Source organism: Canis lupus, chromosome 4, assembly GCF_003254725.2.
Source record: "Canis lupus dingo isolate Sandy chromosome 4, ASM325472v2, whole genome shotgun sequence".
In the NCBI taxonomy this organism is placed as follows: Eukaryota; Metazoa; Chordata; class Mammalia; order Carnivora; family Canidae; genus Canis; species Canis lupus.
In genome coordinates this window covers 39735786-39758385 of record NC_064246.1, presented here as the reverse complement: position 1 = coordinate 39758385, position 22600 = coordinate 39735786, and the positions used below count along the sequence as shown (strand labels likewise).

At 40.9% G+C, this 22600-nt stretch overlaps 1 protein-coding gene across 2 annotated transcripts in view; it reads left to right on the top strand.

Moving 5' to 3' along the window:
* Positions 1-666: 666 nt before the first annotated feature.
* CREBRF (CREB3 regulatory factor) overlaps positions 667-22600 on the top strand; it is a 57635-nt gene continuing 35701 nt past the window's right edge. Inside the window, exons 1-3 of one of the 2 annotated variants that reach the window (XM_025434261.3) lie at positions 667-810; positions 20023-20228; positions 22245-22370. In XM_025434261.3, coding sequence (XP_025290046.1) covers positions 20220-20228; positions 22245-22370 — 135 coding nt within the window. In that variant the 5' untranslated portion in view covers positions 667-810; positions 20023-20219. Of the gene's footprint in view, positions 811-1693; positions 2363-20022; positions 20229-22244; positions 22371-22600 lie in introns of those variants that run through there. The other variant, XM_025434262.3, reaches the window with a different exon arrangement.

Sequence of the window (22600 nt, the reverse complement as noted above, 5' to 3'; positions counted from 1 at the left end):
GAAACCTCGGGCACGTGTGTTATGTGCTCGAAGGTGTGTTTGTCTAGGCGTTTCTAGTAGCACCCTGTTTGTGCAGTTGTGTACAGGTATTCTTTCTCTTAAAGGTGCACACGCAACCTGATTGATCCCAGTATCTCGGGCTTACAAACGCGATAAATGCTAGTTGAACGAACCAATGACGGAAGGCACGGTCAGTCTCAGCGAATTAAGAGGTTCGGATGTGGAGGACCTCGGTAAAGCAGCCGCAACAGTCCCGCTCCCAAATCAGTGCCCTCCGGTCCCGCAGCCCCCCTCGAGTTTCACTGGACCTAGAATGTTAATGCAAGTGGGCATAAACATAAATATAAATGGGTATTCGGCCACGGCGGGCCTCACCGTGTAGCCGCGAGATCAGATAAACGCCGGGTGGGAGCGCTTTCGTAAACGAACCTGGTCTGCAAACGTGCGTGTGGCTCCGTATCGAAGACGGCCCACGCCCACGCGGCCGCGGCAGGCGCCGAGCCCCCGCTCCGCCCCCTCTTCCTGGTTTTCCCGGCAAGCCGCCCCTCCGGCGTCACGTGACAGAGGTGGCCGGCCGGGCCGAGCTCCTGATTGGCCGGGCCGCAGGGCGCCTCGCGATTGGCCGGAGGCCGGCGGGCCTCCGCCTCCCTCCTCCTCCTCGCCGCGGCCCACGTGAGGGGGGCGAGTCACGCGATTTCCGGGAACCCGTCAGGAAGGACATAAACAAAACAAACCGAGGCAGCATGGAGAGGGGCCGCGGCCCCTGCAGCGGAAGCCGCCCCAGCCCCTGAGCCGCCCCCGCACCCACAGGTGAGCTCCGCTGCTCTCCGCCCGGAGCCCGCCGGATCCTGGGCTGGGGGACGAGCCGGGCGGGGGGCGGAGGAGGGCCGCTGGCCTACGAGGCGGCAGCGCCGGGGCTCTGAGCCGGGCCGGCGCGGGGCGGCTGGGACCAGGGCCGACTCTGGGGGCGCGCGGGCCTCAGGCTGCCGCCTGCCGGTCACGGGGTCTCCGGGTCCCCTCCCCCACCCCCGGCCCCGGCCCCGGCTCCGGCCCCGGCCCGGGGCAGTTATATAAAAGCGCGGGGCGGCGGTAGAGGGGACCCACGGGTGGGCGGCAAGCTAGGCCAGGGGTGGGCAGCGCCAGGCGTTTGCCCTGCCAGGCCGTCCGGCCCTTCACTGCTGCCTCGGAGCCCGGGGCCGTGGCTGCCGGCAACCGGCCTGTCAGAGAAGCGAGCGGGTGGGAGGGGCCGGAGAAGGGAGGGGAGGCGAGGCTGGCGGGGGAGGAGAGAGAGGGGCGTGTGAGGAAGGGCCGGGGCCACGAAGGTTGGAACCGCGCAGGGGAGAGGCGAGGAAGCGCCGGCGGGGGGCGGAAGGGGACCCAGGCAGGGGTGTCTCTGGGGTAGCCGCTCCCCCTTCCCGTCTCCGCCCCAGAGACGGGCTAGAGGGGCCTCCCTCCGGGATTTGTTTATATGTCTTCTCAAAGCAGCTTGAAGCGGCTCGTAGGCGGAGCCCTCAGCGCGGAGTGGCAGGCCGTGGCGCCCAATGGCGCAGGCGGGCCGAGGCTGCCGTGCCAATGGCCGCGGGGGAGGCGGTGCCGCGGGGCCCCCAATTGGTTAGGCTGTGCCGGGGGTGGGCCGGGCGAGGCGGCCATGTTAGATGGGAGGGGACCGGTGGTGGTGGGTCACTGGGAGGGGAGGAGACAGGGCAAAGGGCGAGGGAGCCGGGCCGGGGGCGTTTCGGGTGTCCGAAGGCGAGTCCCATCGGACCAGGAAGTAGCTCAGGGGAGCCAGACCCCGACCCACCGCTCTCCCCTCCAGAGCAGAGGAGGCAGGGAAGTACCGAGGGCAGTCTAGCCGCCCCTGGGGGTGGTTCCTGGGACTAGATGGAGCTCAATCTTTGGATTCTCCCTCTTTCTCGGCCCTACCCTTCCTGACAAACACGGCCGCCAAACCCTGTAATTGCTCTCCTCTAGCCCAAGAAAGCAAACCCTTTTGCTGTTTCTGAGCGGGCTTGAGCCTTAAGAAGGTACTTGGGTAACTAGCGGTCTGAATTTCGGCACAAGGCCTCACATAAAGACAGGCAGTGAGGAGGAAGTTCTGCTTCTCTGGATTTTGCACGGAAAACCAGGACTAGAAAAAGCCGAGAAAGTTGTTAACAGCTGGGTGGGGTTTCCATTTTTTCATCAGGGTACCTTCTAAAGATCGCCCCCGCACTTTCTAGTCCTGGTCCTAGTAGTAATTTGCCCTTCCTGCCTACGTAAATTTGTAGCTCATGTGAATCGACTTCGTAAGAAAACTGAGCCTTGAGAAAATTATTTAGATCTGAAGGTTCTTTTAGGACTTTGTCTTGTGACTACCCTGCAGGTGAGGAATAGGATCAAAATCTGACTGACTGCTTTTTTAACAGCAGAAAATAAGACTTTTATGTAAATCTGGTGATCCGTGGTAAACGGGTTGTCACTTGGTTGTACTTTTAAATATATTTTTTTTTTTTACCATTTTCTTTTCATCCAAAATAGCTGGGAAAACACCAAAGATGAAGGGGGAAATGGTATGAATATTTAGAAAATCAGTTATTTTACTTTGTTTCCTGATTATTTTGACATCCTGTCAGCCTCATTAAATGCTTGATGTGGCTTTATGATAACATCACTTTGCAACCTGTGACTTGCACCGGTATTGTCAAGGGTACCAGGCTGTTTGTTGATGCACTTAGGGTATCGTGCAGAGGGCATTCAGGAGTTGACTGTATTTGAGAATTTGCACTTTCTCCTGTTAGGTTAACTGGAGAAAAAAAAATCGGTAAATAAATGATTTGTCGATTTCTATATTGTTTTTGACATGCTTGACTCAGTGCTATTAAGAATGATATGTAAAAATATAACCCCTGTTTTTTAATAGACTTTAGTTCTTAAATATAACTTAAACTAAATCCACCATTTGCTTTTAAAGTGTAGTGTGTAGTCAGAATTGACAATTATATGACTTGGAATTAATCAGCAGAGGTTTGTTTCCCTGTGAGTTTTGACTTGGATATTTGGGGGAAGAATTCTCTTTGATTGTATTCAGTAGTTCAATCTTCCAGGCTAGATAAACTCTTAGGCTAGACATAATTTGTCAGGTCATTAGTCTGATGATTTTAAGATAGGAGTTGACAAATTTTTTTTCTGTTCATGGTCAAAAGTAAGTATTTAGGCTTTGTGGGTCATGTAGTCTGTCACAGCTACTCAGCTCTGCAAATTATAGCATGAAAACAACCATAGTATGTTTGGGGTTGTATTCTAATAAAATATGTTTACAGGAACAGGCTGTGGTTGAAGGTTGTAGTTTATCAACCCCTGTACTAAGACATCAGCCACTAGGTTTTAATTACTTAGATGTAAAGATATTGCAGAACATGTAAACGTGCACTTCAGGTAGTAATTTGAGCATTTGTAGAATGTATATTATCTCTTGCCTTGAAGAATTTTTAGAATAAGAGCACATGACAGCATTGTATTATATATATTTTTTTCATTTGTAAAAAGATGTTTTCCTACAAAAATGCTTACTTTTTTTACTTTTTAAAAGTAGGCTCCACACCCAGTCACATACATGACTCTGACATCAGGACCTGAGCTGAAATCAAAAGTCAGACGCTTAACCCACTGAGTTACCTGGGTGCCCCTGGAAAATCTTTTAAAGCAAATGTTGGAATATTAAGTCCTGTTTATTTTATTCAATGCATTCCAATTGAAAATCTTGCTTTTTAAGATATGATACCTAAGAACCTTAATATAGTCAAGGGTAGGGTCTTACTGATGTCTAAAACTACAATTAGTGTATCATTCCTAACAAAACTGTTTACAGCTGTTTGAAGAGATATTAGGCAAATGAATAGTTAATACTATTAGTTCTTATATATAGCATACAGTTGATTTAGAAGCCACACTGATGGTGCCATTGCCTGAGTTGTTTGTAGAATTACCTAAATAGGGTAGGATACCTTTTCAAACAAGATCCCAAAAGATACAGGTTGTTACCCGTCCACTTCCTTGGAAAAATGTGAAGTGGTGCTAATGCCAACTGAAGCAGAGATGCCAAAACATTAAAATATTACATAGGCAAATATTTAATTTTTTCATGGATAGCTTTGTGCATTGTTTCTAGGTGTTAATCCTCCACTTTTGTTGACTTGAACTGGCTTTTAAGTCCAAGCCTGACAGTTGAGAAGGAATATATTGACCTCTTAAGATTGAAAAGCATTATATGGCCTGTTAACCTTGTTTCTAATTCTATTTCACCTACTATTTGTCTGAATTACTGTGGTAATTCAGTTTATTAATTTGTAATGGGAGAGATTAATGATGTTTTCTATCTTTTAGGGATATTGGGAAATTGTCAGTTATTGTATTCTCAAGGTTTTGTACTTTGAATATGCTAATACTTCCAGCTGCTTGGAACCACTTGTCAAATCTCCATTCAGTTTTCTTTCTTTTGTTTTAATTGTCTCTCAGTTTATCTTTTTTTAAGATTTTATTTATTTCAGAGACAAAGAGCATGAGCTGGAGGGGCGGGCGTGGGGGGGGGGGAGCGGAGTAGAAAGCAGACTACCTGCTAGGCAGAGAGCCCAACATAGGGCTTGATCCCAGGACCATCATGACCTTAGCGAAGGCAGACACTTAACCTACTGAGCCACCCAGGCCACCCCTAAGTTTATCTTTATTAGCGCTTGTACCACAGTATGATACTTATCCATTTATGTCATCTGCCTGGTGAGCCACTTGAAGTCAGATTCTGCCTCTTTATTTCTATATCCCCAGTGCCTCCCCATGTTCCTGACACCTTTTAGTGCTTCATTTACGTAAGAAATTCTTAAATGGATGTATTGTTAAAAACTGCTTATCTGGAAGGTAATAAGTCAGTCCACTATTAGTAGAGATGTTGGGCTTAGAAGGGAGGAATTAATCACCATCTGCTCAAACAAAAAGCCTTCATTTAAAAATTGACCCTTTTCTTTTGAGAAGGTTTATGGAAAAGCTATTTTGATGATGTCTGAAATTCCCTTGAATTATTTTGTCAATTTTTTTCAGATACATTCCATTAGACTTGTTGAATATTCCTTCTAAGCGTGTGCATACAGACAGACACACACACACACACACACACACACACACACAAACCTGCGTTTTGTCCTTTGGATTCGTCATTAGCTCTTGGCACACTTAGATCTCTGAATGTTTGGCAAATGTGAGTGGAACCTCTTATTTCTTAGAGGTTTGGAACAATTCTTCATCTATATAGCAGTGTTTCTCATCTTGGGGGGAGGCACTGTAAAATCACTCTTGTTAATAAGTCTAATTTACCCCAGTGGGGAGGACATGGAAAGAGTTTGTTGCAGGGGACTCTTATGATACATGGTGACTGCAGTACCATCCCATTGCTTTGCTAGCCAAACCTTGTATGGTTTTTCACCAGTTCATGACTTTTCTTCCAAAATCTACATTGGAATGGAACTCTCCTCCCCAAACAACTTTTTAAATCACTCATCTCCCCACTAATTCCCAGCTACTCAGATCATGCTACTATTCTGTCCTTTTAACACCAAGCCCTTTTTTACATCTTTTGTTACAAAGTTGTGTTTTACGTATTGTTGATGTGGACGGTTTCCCATGAAAGCATTATGAACTTGCTGATTTTGTGTCCTCCAGTTTTCTTCAGATTCTTTTTGTACATTTATTTTCTTTAGTATGTAATATTCTGTCTTTGAGAGTTTAAGGTGCTTTTTTTTGTTTTTAGAGGGGAATTTTCTTCTTTGCTGTATGCTATTTTTGATGCAGTTTGCCTTCTCCATTACATTTTTGCCATTCAACAGAAATTTAAAGCATTACAAAAATAAAACTTTCAGGAAAAGTCTTTGGTATGGGGAGGAACTAGGGGTAGGGGCATGTGTAACTCATTCAGAAGATTCACTGTAGAATTCAGTAAGGCTTCTAGCTTACTTGTGTTGTATAAGATGTGTAAAATTTCCTACTTATAAAAGGACTTTACAGTTTTTTGAAATGCTTATTAGTAAGGGTTTTCGTCCTTACTATTGAATCCTCTACTAGAATTGCCTGCAGACTAATAGAGGAAACAAGACCTTGCAGTTCCAATAGTAGGATAATTTTTAGAACAGCACGTTCTGAAAATACGAAAGATGGACTACTAACTCCGCCTGGGAAGGTTGGAGAAGCTTCACAGAAAAGGTCCATTTGAACTGGGTTTTGAAGACCAGTTCTAGTCCAGTCAAGGAGGTGTAAAAGCTATATGTGGGGCACCTGTCTGGCTCAGTGAAGCATGCGACTCTTGATCTCAAAGTCATGAGTTTGAACCCCACATTGGTTATAGAGCCTACTTAAAAAAATAAAAAGGTACATATTGATGTTTAGGGTGGGCTTGGATTTGAGAAGGCTTACGTAAGTAAGTAAGGCGGGGCCATGGAGAGGGGGTAGGTGAAGGAGGAGGAGGAGACTCCTTGGTGAGATTTCCGAGGAAAGGGCTTTTTTTTGTTGTTTTCTTTTGTGTTCTTATCCTACTTCTCCTAGGCCTGCTCTACACTATCAGGTCTCTGGTCTCTTTGTAGCTCTGACTTTGATTAGATGGTCTCTTTTCCCATCATTTTTACTTTTTCTTTTAGTCCTTCATCAAGGCCTGACACACCTCTGTTTTCTCCTGTAATATATCAGTACGGAGGTACTTTTTATTCTGATCTAATGTGTCCCTTGCCTTTATCTCACCTTCTGGTTTCCATCCCTTTCTTTATTCCCTTTGGGTTTCTTTTCCCCTTTTTTTGACTCTGACTTTTCCTCTTCATTTTGCTTTATTTTTTTATTTAGATTGTATTTATTTATTCATGAGAGACAGAGCAAGGCAGAGACATAGGTAGAGGGAGAAGCAGGCTCCCTGCAGGGAGCCTGATATGGGACTGGATCCCAGGACCCCGGTATCACGCCCAGGGCCAAAGGCAGATGCTCAACCACTGAGCCACCCAGGCGTCCCATTTTGTTTTATTTAAAAACAAAAATGTGGGATCCCTGGGTGGCTCAGGGGTTTGGTGCCTGCCTTGGGCCCGGGGCATGATCCTGGAGCGGAGTCCCAGGATCGAGTCCTACATCAGGCTCCCCGCATGGAGCCTGCTTCTCCCTCTGTCTGTCTCTCTGTGTCTCTCTTTCTCATGAATAAATAAATAAAATCTTTTAAAAAAATAAAAAATAAAAACGTTGTTTCACACTGTCAGCTTCTTTACATTTGAATAGCAACGTATGTCTGAGTTGATTCCTTTTTGGGAAATCTTGTGAGATCAGCTTATCTTTGATACCTTTCCCCAGTACTCATTATCCATCTCTATGAATTTCCTTTTATGAAGCATTTTACTTTGTGTTCAGAGATGCCATTTCTCATAGGCTACAGTGCAGAATATAACCACTTGTATGCTGTGTTTTCTACTTCTTATGCATCTTAAAATTGTTACGTGAGAAGATCCAATTCAAATCTTTACCTGAAGTTTTCCCAAGCTTACCCAGGTAGAGATGGTAGTACTCTTCTCGGTAGTTTTAGTGTTTTCTAAACACCTCAGCTTTACTGAGTAGTTAATAATTTACATAAAATAAAGTTCACCTGATTTTTAGTTTTGACAAACCTGGGCAGTCATCTAAAGTATTTCTATAGTCATGATATGGAACACTTCCATCACCACAAAAGTTCCCTCGTGACCCTGCTTCACCCCTGCCCAAATCACTGATTTACTTCCTATTGCTATGGTTTTGTCTTTCCTGGAATTTCATTTAAATGCAGTCATAGAACATGTGTTGTCTTTTGAGTATGATTACTTTTAATGTTAATAATGCTTTTTCGATTTCATGCCATTTCAAGTATCAGTTGAGTACTTGTTATTGTATGGATGTACCACAATCTGTCCATCCATTTTGGGTTTCCTTCCAGGTTTTAGGCTGTTATGAATAAAGCTACTATAAACATTCACGTACAGGTCTTTTAAATACTTCTCTCCTTATTAACTCTCTTTTATTTGGAGGTCTAGTTGCAGAGTGCTTAAGAGTGAAAGTTCTGGGGTTAAACTAGTTCACTAGCAGGCTTTTTGCTGGTGCTGTGGTTTTAACAGTGTCAGTACAGGCACCTCAACTGTAAGATGGGACTGGTGGAGATGGGAGCAAGCTGGAGAGCACAGGCCAGTTTAAAGAGAGAGCTCATTTCAGCTCAAGGGATCTTGCTGGGAATATGTACCCAGTGATTTTCTTTTTTCCCCAAGAGAGTGGCATTTGTTAACAGGATTCAGAAATTTTATATGAAATTTCCAACTGAAATGCTGGAAGTTAAAATTTAAAATACCAGTGTGAGCGGAACAAACCCCTTCTGTAGGCATCAATTCGTGGCTTAGCATAATGTGTTGCTAGTGGTCCAGCCACTCAAGTTAAAAAACTAAAGAATTGCCATAAATGAATTTTATTCTTTCCTCTGATAGGCAGGATATAAGAAGTCTGAGGGGAGGATGGGATCAGGTTCTTGTTACTTTTTGTACTTTTCCTCTAATAGCTGCTGATTCCTTTCATGGTTCTGTTTTCCCAACAATTGGGGTAGTAGTCCATCTCTTTTTTCTGGTTTATTGTGAATCCTGTTGAGACAAGTACAGTATAAACTTTGTGTTTGTATTTATTAGAAACTGTGGAACGTGTTACGGATATGAAAGATAAATTTTGTGTAAGTTCATTCCCTTAGGCTACCAGAATCTCTCGTGAAACCAGTATAACTATAAAAAAGCTATATGTAGTTGTTTGAACAATTAGAGCCGTAATCTCTCTGAAGAAGCCCTTCCCCCTTGTAATTTATTTGCCAAGTCTTTTTTTTTTTTAAGAAAAAAAATTTTTTTAAATTTTTAAGTAATTTCTGCACCCAGTGTAGGGCTTGAACAGTCACAAACCCGAGATCAAGAGTCACATGCTCCACAGACTGAGCCAGCCAGGTACCTCTTCTTGCCAGTTCTTTATTGTGTACAGAGATGACTAGTTTGCAGCTTTATGAATTATTTTGTGAATCCAAAGATTCTTTTTGCTGATTAAACCAGCATAATTGGTATTGACCCTCGTGAAGCCAGGGCTGGGATGTTAAATCACCTGTGTTGCCTACAGATTCCTATCCACCCTAGTTCCAAGCAGTTGAATTTTTGTGATAATTGAGTGTGGAATTTAGACAATCTAGGATTCTGAGTCTTACACTTTGGTCGCTGCAACACTCCAGGAGTATGTTTATAACAAGGAAGGAACCTTAGAATAAAAAATAGCCCACAATTTATTCAGTATCTCTTTTGTTTCAGGGCACATATTATTGTGAATCACAAAATCCCTGCAAAGTAAGACAGAGAATTCTTGTATTTACAAGTAAAAGAAGGCAAGTAAGAATCCAGGATAAAATTCCAAATACTCATAATGCAGAACCTTTTATCTTTTATCTAGAGTTTGCTTCTCACAGAGCAATCCTTTAGGATTATCAGAGCCAAAGAGGCAGCCATCCTTTCTCAGTGTTGAAAGAAATGACTGCAAAACTGTTCACAACCACTTTGTAGCCTTATGCCCATAACCCATGTACTAGCTGTTCTGTAGTCCTATGCCAGTGGTATAGCCCATTTCACACAATGGGAAGGAATTTGAAGAAGATTTCAAAACTGTTGTGTATATTTTTGCTAGGTTTGAAAAGTCAAATCTGAGAAAGGAGAGAGGAGACAATAAAGTTAAAGGGAGAGCCTAGATCTCTGATAACAGCAGTGCTGAAGATGCCTGGGTGGCTCAGTGGTTAAACAGCAGTGCTGAAGTTGTTAGGGTACGTCCCAAGTGTCTTGGGAAAGCTATTCCCCTTGAATATTCCAGTATGGCTCAAGTGTGTTTGCTTGCACCACTGTCTGTTTCTATGCTGCTGTCTTTAACCCTGCTGTTCTTTTTTTACATTTTGTAGATTTCTGCTGAACAGCTCAGAAAACTAAATGATTCTTTAAATTTTAGTGTTTAATCTGCATAAAATATTTTGTTTTGATTAAAAATGGGGGTGGGAAGAGAGGGAACAGTGTGTAACATGTATCAGTCCCAATGCCTGGATTCAGTTGGTTTAAATAAATTTTAACCCTATTTCTACTACTCTCTCCTCACTAGACAAGAATTCTCTCTGAGAATTCTGAGTCTTCAGAATTGACTGAAATTCAAATAATGCTTTTCCTGGAAGTCTAAAAGACAATTCAGGAGCACAATTTTAAGTGTTTTTATCATGTGATACCACAGTGGTTCGAGACTCAAATTAACGTGCTAACTACTAGATAATTCCAGAGCACATAAAAGGTCCTTAATAAATACACAGTTGACCTTTGAACAATATGGGGGTTAGGGGCACTGACCCCCTCCACCTCCATGCAGTTGAAACTCATGGATAATTTTTGACTCTTCAAAAACTTGACTAATAGCCTGCTGTTGACCAGATATGGATAACCAGATGTTATCCATAAACATTTGGCTAACATATATTTTGTTTATATTATATACTGTATTCTTACAATAAAGTAAGCTGGAAAAAATATTAAGAATCATAAGGAAGAGAGCATACATGTACAGTATTATACTCTACTTACTGGAAAAAATCCACATACAGGTGGCCCACACTGTTCAAACCTGTTATTCAAGGGTCAGCTGTATACTAATACTGACTTCTTTGCAGTGTCCTCTTTGTATGTGAACAAAGTTGCACCTCTGACTCCTCCTTATCCAGAAGGACCTGTGGTCTTAGAGGATTTCCCACTGGTCAACTATTGTGTGGATTCCTGTGCTGGACAAGGCATTGCTTTTAGCACTGTAGTGAAATAGAGATGGGATGTAATGGTTGTTCTCAAAAAACTTTACAGTCTAGTTAGTAGTGGAGACGAGATTAGGGAGGAGGAAAAGAAAAACCATTGTGAGCAAAGGCATGAAAGGCTAGAGCCTCACTTTTGGAAATTCTGAGTGGAGTGAAGTGGGATAGTAAGTACCTCAAGGATTTTGGTGGGATTGTAAGATCAAGCTAATATTAGAGTTATAGGACAGTAGTGGAAAATAGACTGGAAAGATAGTTTCATTATATCTGAGTATTTTGAACATTATCCAAGAAATCTTTGGGAGTTGCTGAAAACTTATAAGCACAGTGCTAATACGAAGTGGTTGTTTAGGGAGAAAATGGAACATAAGAGCTGGAAAGAGAGGGGCTGGCGAAAGGAACATCTGTAGGGCAATTATTGGAATGGTAAATATAAAATGATGAGGTCAAAGTAAAGGTTGAGAAAGTGGGAAGGGCAAAGACAAATACATGCACGTGTGCTGAGTACAAGGTAAGTTGCCAGCATATCTTTGTTAAAGAGAACTGGCATGATTTAACAAAGTGTTGGGGGAGGAGAAAGAAAAAGAGTCAGGTTTGAGATCAGTGTTCTAAGCCTGGATGTCTGAGACATGATGTGATTACTGACAGAATGGAAATGTTTGAAGAGAGAGGTGGCATGCTGTGTCTGAGGTCATGCTATTTGAATAACCATGGAAATACCTGGTTCTCAGGTGGCAAGGCTCTGTGCATTCATGCATTTAGATTGAAGATGTAGATTTGGGAGTCTTCTGGAGAAGAGGCACTGCAAGTAGAGATGGTCTCTATGATAGGTTTGCACAGAGGCATTTACTGAATGGTCTCAGATAAATCTCTTATCCTTGCTGAACTTTTTTTGTTAATGTAAAAATGGTTGGGCAGAGGGTAGGAGATAGCAGTGATGCTAATATGTACCCTAACTACTACTCCCAAGTTTTTTTTTTATCAAATGACAGGGCATAGCAGTGTGCCTTGTAGTCTATAAACAGTGATACAAATATAGACTGTGAATATTTTGTTGCCAGTGGTAACCAAGTGTGGCTGGGGTTAGAAATGCATTCTTTGGTTCTGTCTTAAACTGTCCCATGCTCTTACTCTTTGCTCCAAACAACTTAATTGACAAGTATCAATGCTGCAGGAAGCCCCTACTGTTGTGTAATTGATAGTTTAAGAAATAAAAAGTATCTCTTCCTGTTCAACTCACATTGATCCGGACTCCTGTTTTAATGCTCTTTCTTTTTGGTTCCCAAAGAGTTTTAACTAAGCTCCCATATGTTGTCTTTGTAGGCAAGAGATTAAAGTTGGGCAGAAGCCTTTGGAAAGGAATCAAATAAAATTCTGAGAGGTCTTATGTCTTCCTCCAAGATTGCATTCTAAGGAGAGATATTTTTGAGATTCAGTATCTTTTCTTAGCTCTTCAGGAGTCTCAGTAAAATGTAATTATTTTGTTTAATTAAAGGTGGCAAACCTAACTCAACCCCCATATTTTTAAAACTTTCTTGAGTGTGAAGATAAAAGGGGACTATTGGATTGACCCAAGGATAGAGAGTCCACAAAGCAGTATGGTAAAAGGATCATTATCTGCTTATAGTGTGATGATGAGTACTGCTTGGCTAGGAAAATCATCTTTTCTCATCTAATCTGAGGGAAAAGATATGTCTTCTCTCTCTTTACCTTCCTCTGTCTTCAAGACCTGCAGTAGCAGGGTTTGGAAAATAAATAATGGGGGGTCTTTTGCTAATAATTCCAGACAGAAACCATAATCATCTAGTTTGAAGTGTATTTACCTATTTTCTATATTTTGGAGTCCAGAGAACTGCTGTTGAAGGGTAGCGAACAGGGATTCACTTGGAGTTGTGTTCATAGGATTTATATCACATAGTAAAGGGAGAATGTGGCACCCACCATTCACCCAGTGTGTACCTTGCATGAGCAGCATATACTTCCTCAGTGGTATAGGGATTTGTGGATCTCTGATTTCTGCTCTGCTATGAACCAGGTAGTGGCTTGATTCACTAAACATCTGAAAAACTATTGTTTAGTAGAACTATTTTGTTTACTGTTTTGCTGTGTCCTTTTCAAAAGGAAAGGAATTGTTGAGTGGGATATAAGAAGTATGGCAGGATGGGTTGAATGTGGCTAATGGGTCCTGGTCAGCTAAGGAACTTGGGCAAACTGATAAACTGTCTTTCTTGCCAAACAGGGGAGCTTCTTGGGGTATATATACATACCGTACAAACTTAAATTGCCAAGTCAGTGGTCTTTCCTCCCTTCCCTCCCCTCTCTTCTCTTTCATCTTTACTTGGGGATTAAGCCTCAGGAAAAATTATTTAAGTTTGAGGGTCAGGACAGTTAGCACATCTTACAACTGTGGATCTGGTACAGTTTAAAGACAACAGAGAGAGAACCCAGGGAGTCTGCACACATGAAAGAAATGATGAGCAACAAAGATTATGAAAGATCAAAATAAACCATAGTATGTGAACTATATAATGGTATAAATGTGTTGGTATTTCTTACCTCAAAAAAATTTTTTAATGTTTTTCATTGTAAAGTTTTTCCATTGAAACCATTTTTGAGGGTCCAGTTCAATGGCATAGGACACTGACAATCTTGTTTAACTATTTCTAGAACATTTTTCTCATCCTAGACAGAAACTCTGTGCCCATTAAACAGTAACTCTCCCAGCCTCTGGTAACCTCTGTTCTACTTTCTGTTCAGTGAATTTCCCTATTCTAGTACCTCATATAAAGGGAATCATGTAGTATTTGTCCTTTTGTGTCTGGTTTATTTCAGCATAATGTTTTTAAGGTTCATCCATGATCAGAATTTTATTCATTTTTATGGCTGAATAATGTTCCATTGTATGTATTACCATTTTTTGTTTAGCCATTGATCTGTTAATGGCCACTAGGGGTGTTTCCACCTTTCAATTATTGCGAATAGCGTAGCTGTGAACATGGGTGTGCATGTATCTGTTTGAGTCCCTGCTCTCAGTTCTTCTTCTTTTTTTTTTTAAAGATTTCTTTATTTATTCATGATAGACATGGAGAGAGAGAGAGGCAGAAACACAGGAAGAGGGAGAAGCAGGCTCCATGCCGGGAGCCCGATATGGGACTCGATCCTGGGACTCCAGGATTGCGCCCTGGGCCAAAGACAGGTGCTAAACCGCTGAGCCACCCAGGGATCCCCCTGCTTTCAGTTCTTTTGGGTATATACCCAGATGTGGAATTGCTGGATCATATGATAATTCCATGTTTAGCTTTGTGTGAAACTGCTAAAGCGTCCCAGCTGCACCATTTTATTTTACATTCCTACCAACATTGCACAAAGGTTCCAGTTTTTCCATATCCTCCTCAATATCCTCGACGTGTTATTTTCCAGTTTTTGGATAATAACCATCCTAATGGGTGTGTCAATTTTTTTTTAACATCTATTCTGATGAACATTGGGTGACTCAAAAGTGCTGCTTACTATTGTGAGGAGCCAGTTCCCTTAAGCTAACTAAAAGGGAACAGTGCCCTAAGCCAGTGCCATATAAAAGTGGAGCTGTAGGGATTTTGGCCATCGTATATATAGTATCTGCTTTTTCATAAGACATTTTCATTTATAAATTGGTTTACATTGTTCAACCTTTTAGAAACATGTGGACTCTCAGAAATCAGCCGAATCCCTCAGATTCAGAAGAGGCAAAATTTAGGGGCTCTTGGATGTGTTTAAGCTGTCTGGGGCACTCTAGTTAGTTCTTGGGTTTGGCTTTCAAAGTTTGGATTAGTAGTTTAAGCAGTCCAATGGATGAGGTTTTGTAAAAGTCCTTTGGCCTTATCTATCCTCTTACTTCACCTTTTACCTTGCCTAATGTACATAGTAAGCCTCAACAAATTTTTAAGTGGAGAACCAAAAAAACAAAAACAACAACAACAAACAAACAAAAAAAAAAAACAGGAAAGGACCTAGTAAAAAAGGTTATGAAAGGTACTGAGCTGTGGCCATCTTCAAGTGACACCATTGCTGCTCATAAATCAGTCATTTGCTCCATTTCATTTGTAGGGGAGGAAAACTTCCTCTTTTCTCTTTTGGCTAGTCTAATATAGTTAAATTAACACAAGACAGATTAACAAGAGAAAAAAAAATTAATTTCGTATATATGGAAGCTCATCAAAATATGAGATTCAAAGAAATGACCAAAGCCAGCAGCTTTTATACCTTTTAGACAAAGAAGCAATAAGAGTTAAGGATTGACAAGACAAAAAAAAAAAAAAAGAATTGACAAGACAAAGATGTTTGGGCTTGGGGTAGCAAATTAATGAAGAAATAACAAGGTTTATTTATACAGTCTTCTTGGCCCTGAATTGCCTCTCTGGTGGTAAGGATGCCTTCGTCTCCCAGGTGTAGAGGAAGGCACATGGGGAAATTTATTTCTTGTTTTCAGGGGGACAGAGGAGGGTCGGTGTCTTTCTTGGACTAGCTCTTTCTTCAGTAACTTCAATTAAAAACAATATGCCAGGGTGGCATATTTTGGGGTGGCCTACGCCAAACTGCATCACATTGTTTCAGAGAGAGCTAGTTTTCTGTTAATATTTTCCTGTGCCTAGGAGAGCTGCTGTTGAATAGTTTTGAATGAGCCAACGTGCAGAAAATCTGTTGACAAATATTCTGATAGACAACAATCTTCTCTCCCTTGAATAACCTGTAAAACTCTATTGGGAACTGATGAGCCAGAGTTGTGAATAAAAGGAATTCATGGGGTACCTAGGTGGCTCAGTTGATTAAGTGTCTCCCTTTGGCTCAGGCTGTGATCCAGGGCGTGCTGTCAGCAGGGAATCTGCTCCTCCCTCTCCCTCTTTGCTCTCTCTTAAGTAAATAAATCCTTTTTTTTTTTTTATAAAGGAATTCATAACTAGGGGAATTAATTTAGCCTTTCCTTTAAGGTGTTGTGATTTTGTTGTCATTGTTTTAAATAGCACTAGTCTTGAGGCCTGCTTTTGAGGGCAGGGTAGAGGATTTTAGAATCCAGTAAGTTTGGGAAATTCTATCTCCTCTAGCTACCTGCTGGTGATTTATAATGCACATTAGCATTCTAGCATCTTAAGGTTTGCAAGAAGTCCTGCATAAAGGCAGAATATCAGTTTTAATGTGTTTTCCAAACTTCATAACCCTTTTTGTTGAATAGCCATTTAACATTTCTTGAAACAAATATTTCTTAGATTACAGATTGGGAAATGAGACCATTGCTTTTAAAGTATATAACTTTAGTATCAAAGCTTTGAGTAACATATGGGTATTCTTGAGCCCAAAGAAGTGTGAAGGCATCCTGATAAAAAGCAAGTGGTTACACTTGTTATTTGACCATCTAAACATTAATGTACTCTTTGTATATGTTTCCCTGGTATAGGAGATGGTTTGGGAGCAGTATATCATTATGGAAGATTCTGTAAAATGGTAATTGCTGTAGAAACCTTTATTTTTTCTTTCCCTTCCATTTCTGGGTGGGGAATTTTGTTCATGATTTTTTCTTTTTTTTCTTTTTTTTTTTTTTAATTTTTATTTATTTATGATAGTCACACACAGAGAGAGAGAGAGAGGCAGAGACACAGGCAGAGGGAGAAGCAGGCTCCATGCACCGGGAGCCAGACGTGGGATTCGATCCCGGGTCTCCAGGATCGCGCCCTGGGCCAAAGGCAGGCGCCAAACCGCTGCGCCACCCAGGGATCCCCTGATTTTTTCACAATAAGCATATAGAATGATACCAAGCATTTTGGAAAATGGGTGCAAAACCTTGGAGATAAAGATAATTGGTTGTGATCTTGGCTCATTAGTTTTAGAAAATGAAAAGACCTTCTGTTGGGGGGAGAATTGGCCCTTCCCCCATCCTGTTTGCTGCTACCTGAAAGCCTGGAAGAAGCAACAAAGGACCCTTAACTATCCCAGGAGGAAAAAAAAACAAAAACAAAACAAAACAAAAAAACTATCCCAGAAGAATGTGCTCAACTCTTTACGTGGTGGATACCCTCTCTTTGGGAATTGGTGTCTTTAAAACACTTAACCCTGTTGCCAATAGCTGTCACGGATGTTGAGTTTCTGAGATGGACTAGCTGTGGATCAAAAGAAAGCATTGGCAAAATATACCTATTGATAATAACCTTTCAAATTTATTTTATTAGTACATCCTAATTTAATATCTCATTCAATTCTCATAACATCCCTGTAATATAGTTAGAGGAGAATAATTATGATTCTTCAATTGAGTGCTAAGGCATAAATTTAAATAACTTGCTCAAATTCATAAGGCTGCTTAGTTTTAATTATGGCATCAAAACTGGATTCCAGGTCTCCTGTCAAGTGCTACAAACAAGTGCTCTTTTTGCTGACTGCATTGACAAATTAGTTTTGATGTTAAGCGTTTAAATAAAAATTTAAAGGTTTCTCCTGTTATGCAAAAGCAGAGGGCTCCTATGAAACCTTTCGTAAGTGGAAATGGCATAAAGCAGAGAAGCACTTACCATTAATTATGTGTAAAAGTTTTGAGCATTCCCAGGCCAGAGAATAACCTCTCATAGGATTTTATGATACCTTAGGATACATCTTGCTAACGTATGCACAAAACAAATCTAGATAAAGCCCAGATGTTCAGAGACACAGTTCAGAGCTGTTGCAGATTTGTACTGAGATGCTGAGTGGTTCCCAGGGAAGGAGTTGAATGGGGCACCTGCTGCTCTGCTTGGGGTCTTGTGCTGCCTCTGTAAGGGTCCAATGCACAATGTACGTGTAACACTATTTTCATAAAAATAAAAATCCTCTTTGGATTTCTTTCAGTTAGCAAAACCAGGTACCAATGTAGATCTTTGTTAAAGCAAAGTGGTGTAACATGAACTTCAAAAGTGGGGTTACCTGTTTTGCATTTTTATTTTATAGTTTTATGGCTTAAAATATTTGGTGCCTAGGGCAGCCCGGGTGGCTCAGCCTTTTGGCGCTGCCTTCAGCCCAGGGCATGATTCTGGGGACCGGGATCAAGTCCCGCGTTGGGCTCCCTGCATGGAGCCTGCTTCTCCCTCTGCCTGTGTCTCTGCCTCTCTCTCTGTCTCTCCCATGAATATATAAATAAAATCTTTTAAAAAAAATTTGGTGCCTAGAAAACTAGTAATAGTTGTGTTTTCTTTCGAGAAATGAGAAAATGAGACTTAAAAAGATTGACCTACCCACTGTGATATAGTTTGCAAGTGAGAGCTACAACTAGAACTTGGCCATTTTTTTGTAGTGTTTTGATAAACCAAGCTGTGGTAGATGGTGTCTTTAGTTGATGGCAGTAAGTATTTGTTGAATAGGATTTAATCTTTTCTTGAGGCTTCAGCCCTGTTTCTTAGTAAGGGTAAACCTCATGTTTTAGAGAATATCAAACTTTTTTCCCAGATCCAGGTTATAGGCCAGGATTATATTGACCCACTTCACTGATTGCATCACTTGAGTCATATACCTTTTTGGAGTCTAAGAAATAGGTCTAGAAAAGGCAACCCACTGGAGCACCTGGATTGTTCAGTCCATTAAGCATCAAACTCCTAATTTCGGCTCAGGTCATGATCTCAGGGTTGTGAGATCAAGCCCCACGTCACTTAAGATTCTCTCCTTCTTCCTTCCCCCACCCCTTAAAAATAAGAAAGAAGGAAAAGGCAACTGACTGTGTTACTCACAGGAATCAAGGGAAGAATCAGAACTGAGATTATATATCAGCAGTAGGACCAAGGCATGAGACTGCGTAAGACGGAACCAGACCAGAACTGGCCTTTGGCAGGAGCCTAGACTGTGGCATTGGATTGAGATGCATAGTTAAATCTGTTTCTAGGCCCAGGATAGGCACTTGATGGTGTTTCCTAGGCTAGAACAGCAAGGTAGGAATGACAGCCCACCAGAGGAGTGAGCCTAGCAAAGATCCAGAAAATAGAAATGGCTGTCAATTTATTAATCTAATTAAGTGGAACAATTATTGACTCTCTTGTTGACAATCTCTTGTTCTGCAGAGGCCTTTGAAATTGATGCAATGTACTGCTCTAACCCTCTCTAGTCCAGATGTGATACGTATGGAGCAGTTTGGTTTAACTTGGCTTTTTGCATCAATCTAAGAAACAATACTGCAACTAGCCTGAATGAGAGCAAGGTGTTGAGTGTAAGACAGTGATTCTCAAATTTTAGAGAGAATCGGAATTGCCTAGAGGGCTTGTTAAAACATATAACTGGGAGAAACACTCCCAGAGTTTCTGCTTTAGTTGGTCTGGGCTGGAGCCTAAAATTTTGCAATTGTAACAAAAACCAAGTTGTTGCTGGTCCTGGGATCACACTTTGAGGACCACTAATCTAGGAATAGATGATGAAGTGGATATAAACTGTTTAGTTACTCTTAATTAAGGCCTTCACAGAGGAGGGAAAAGGGAATTAGCATTTAAATTTAAGTTTCTGCCACAATTAAGACTTTGTGCTAGGTGATTTGCCATCATTACTTAATCTAACCCTTAAAACCCTCTGCAGATGGAAATTTTCCTATTTTCCCCCACAGCATAAACATGTTAAAAACTTACTGGAATAATTCTTACTTCAAGGACAGCTTTCACTTCTAACTTAAAGCATAATGTTGCATATGCCATTATGAATGTGATTTAATGCAGAGGATGTGTTAAATTCCATTGTTGGCTTTTAGATGTTTATTACTCTTCTTATAGATTTATAAGAGATACAAAATGTAGATTAGTTTTGTAGTAATGATTATACAATAGATGGAATTAAGGGTTCAGACATACTTTCTCATATAGAACATAAAGTGAACAAGAGCTTTACTCTAACATTAGGTATAATACATCTTTCAGATCACAAGAAAAGATAAGCCTCAGTTAATTTTGTCAGGGTGTTTTCATTCTTTTTTTAATGTTGCCAATTGATTATTGACCTGTCCATTTTAAGAAACAAATAAAGAGAGGAATGATGAATTTCAGAATAGTTGATACTAAGAAATGACCAAATTCTTGAGATTGCAAAGATAAGACTCCTTTAAAGTGTTCTTTGTTAATGTCATTTTTGAAAGGTCAACTTTTTAATGGTGTTCAGTGAAGTTACTTTGTGCTCTTGTTTGACAGATTCACACAGAAATTTTTAAAAAAGTAAAAAGCAAAAGCAGCGATCCAAGCATTTGAATTGAAGGCATTCCGGGAAAACCTGCCATTTATTGTGAAAATCGTCTTTGATCTTGAAATTAAAAGTAAACCTGGAAAGGAATTTACAAACGAGGAAAAAAAAAAGTTTGGGATCGGACTCACAGGATCTGGGCTTGGAAATGCCTCAGGTAAATCATACAGAGTAGGTGCAAAGTTTTATATTTTCCCTACTGCAGAAAGTCAATACCACTGGTTCTGTAAGTTCTCTGAATCTTAACACAACTTGACCAACTCCCTTTTTAAGACATTTTACTTCTGATCTCAGCTATTTCTGAATATGTGTCCTTCCTTCCTTTGCTCTCATTTCCTCTTTTGCTACAGCTTTGAAATTATTTTAATGAACTTGACGCTGGAAGCATGTTGAATGCGAAGTTGTTTAGAAAGGGGGCGGATCTGCTGGCTTTATGGAGGCTCACCCAACTCCCCTGAAAATTAATTTGCCACAGAAAGCCCACTTCCATCTCCTTGTCTACTTCTGATTCCCAGTCATACCTTTCCATTTATGCCTACTGAATTTAAAAGTAGTTAAGAGGAAATAGAGATTTCAACCTTTCTCTTTCATACACATACATATACTATATATATATATACACACACACACACATTCATACACACACACACCTACAAAAGATTACTAAGAATGATTATATCTATTTATATTATGGTAACTACTTTGAATCGATCAGTTCTGGTTTGAGGCAATCATTGAAATAATAAATGAAATCCTGTTTGTCCCCACTGCACATCAGATTTCTTCCTGTCTTCCTTCAGTGGTTAGCTCTTACCCTCTTCCCTCTTTGGGTTCAGTGCTGAGGAGAAACCTAGAAATAAGGAGAGGACAGGAACTCTTAGGTAGCTTCATGTAGAGCCAGGCAGAATTATGCCTTGAGCACAGAAAATAAGCAACTTGCCAGGATTTTCCAGTGGCTCAGAGGTAAAGAAAGGGGATTTGCTAGCTGATATTAAGAAGACCAGTGGCCTAGCCTCCACCCCAGTCCCTGGGCCAAGTAGACTACACATACTGATTTAGAGCTCTTTCCCATTCAGCGCTTAATTTCCTATTTATGGAATACTTGAAGCTAGAGCTATAACACTCTTATTTTGAGCTTGTGGCTTGATAGGGTTGGGGAAAATCAGAGAAAGAAAAGAATGGGTTGGGAAGTACCAGTGAGGAAAAACATTATAGGAGAGTGTGTAAGAAGGCCGGTCTGTGGTAAGTAGAAAGTATATGAATAGGGAAATGTAAGCAAATAGACGAATAGAATTTTTTAAAGTTTCAGCAAAAACTTGCAGAATAAGAACAAAAGGGCAAAGAGGTAATTTTTTATTGCTTTGCAACCTCTTCCTTCATCCAAGTTAGATTTCAGAGTGAGGCCTTTCACTTGTTTGGGTTGCTTTAGGAGTGTGGCCTGGCTTTCCCTCTGGAGTGATTTATATAGATGTTGAAATGGAAAAGGGGGATGGCGAGAAAAGGGGCATCAACTCTGTGTGCCAAGTCTTTTTTCCCTTATTTATTACAAAATGAATTATAACCTTTTTCTGGGATCAAGATTAAGGCTATTGAGCTCATGCCAAGTTTCTGGTCTTACCAGTAAGATTTTTGGATATTTGGCTGATCCTATCTCCATCACCACATTCCTGGAGACATTGTTTGCACTAGAGGTGCCCAAATTGTCTTCCAGCTTGTTTGGGGAAATAAGACCTTAGACTCACTTAGGAGTACAGAATAAGACCAGCTTGCTATCTCTGCAGACCCCAGGAAATAGGGAATTCTCCACATTGAAGAGTTAGAAGAAGGAGTGGTGTTAGAGATGGATTTGAAGAAATGTTCTATAGCTGAATAAAGTACTCATTCGGTATTGAACGCTGATTCTAGTGGCTAAATAAGTTTTAGTTTTTAGAAGTTAGGTGTTAGTAACAGTTGCCACTATTTCTTTTTCTGTTTTTAATGCATCTTCATTATTTTCCTAATTTAAGTTCACAACTTAATGCTAGTTAAATATCTCAAATGTGCTAAAGAGTAGAAAATATACAGAATTGTTGTGAAAATAATAAATTAGTAGGTGTGGGAGCAGGGCTTATGTGTAATAAATTGGCCTTGGAGTAGGCTTTAACTTTCTAAAGTTAAAATCATTCTGTTGCAGCCTAGTGTAAGCGGAATGGATCCGCCTTTTGGGGATGCCTTTCGAAGCCACACCTTTTCAGAACAGACACTAATGAGCACAGATCTCTTAGCAAACAGTTCAGATCCAGATTTCATGTATGAACTGGTAAGTAGCATTTTCTTGGATTCTGCTTTAATTGATTTGGGGTAAAAATGTTGTCATATACTTGTTTTTAATTTATGAATGCCTAAAAAGAAAAAAGAATGTCAAGCTTGGTTCTTGTGACTGTCAGCCTAGTAATTTTAGATGGCTTTATGAATGCATTGAAAATAGTAAGAGGAGTGGAGGGGAGGTGGGTGAGGGGGTGGGTGAAACAGGTGAAAGAGATTAAGAGT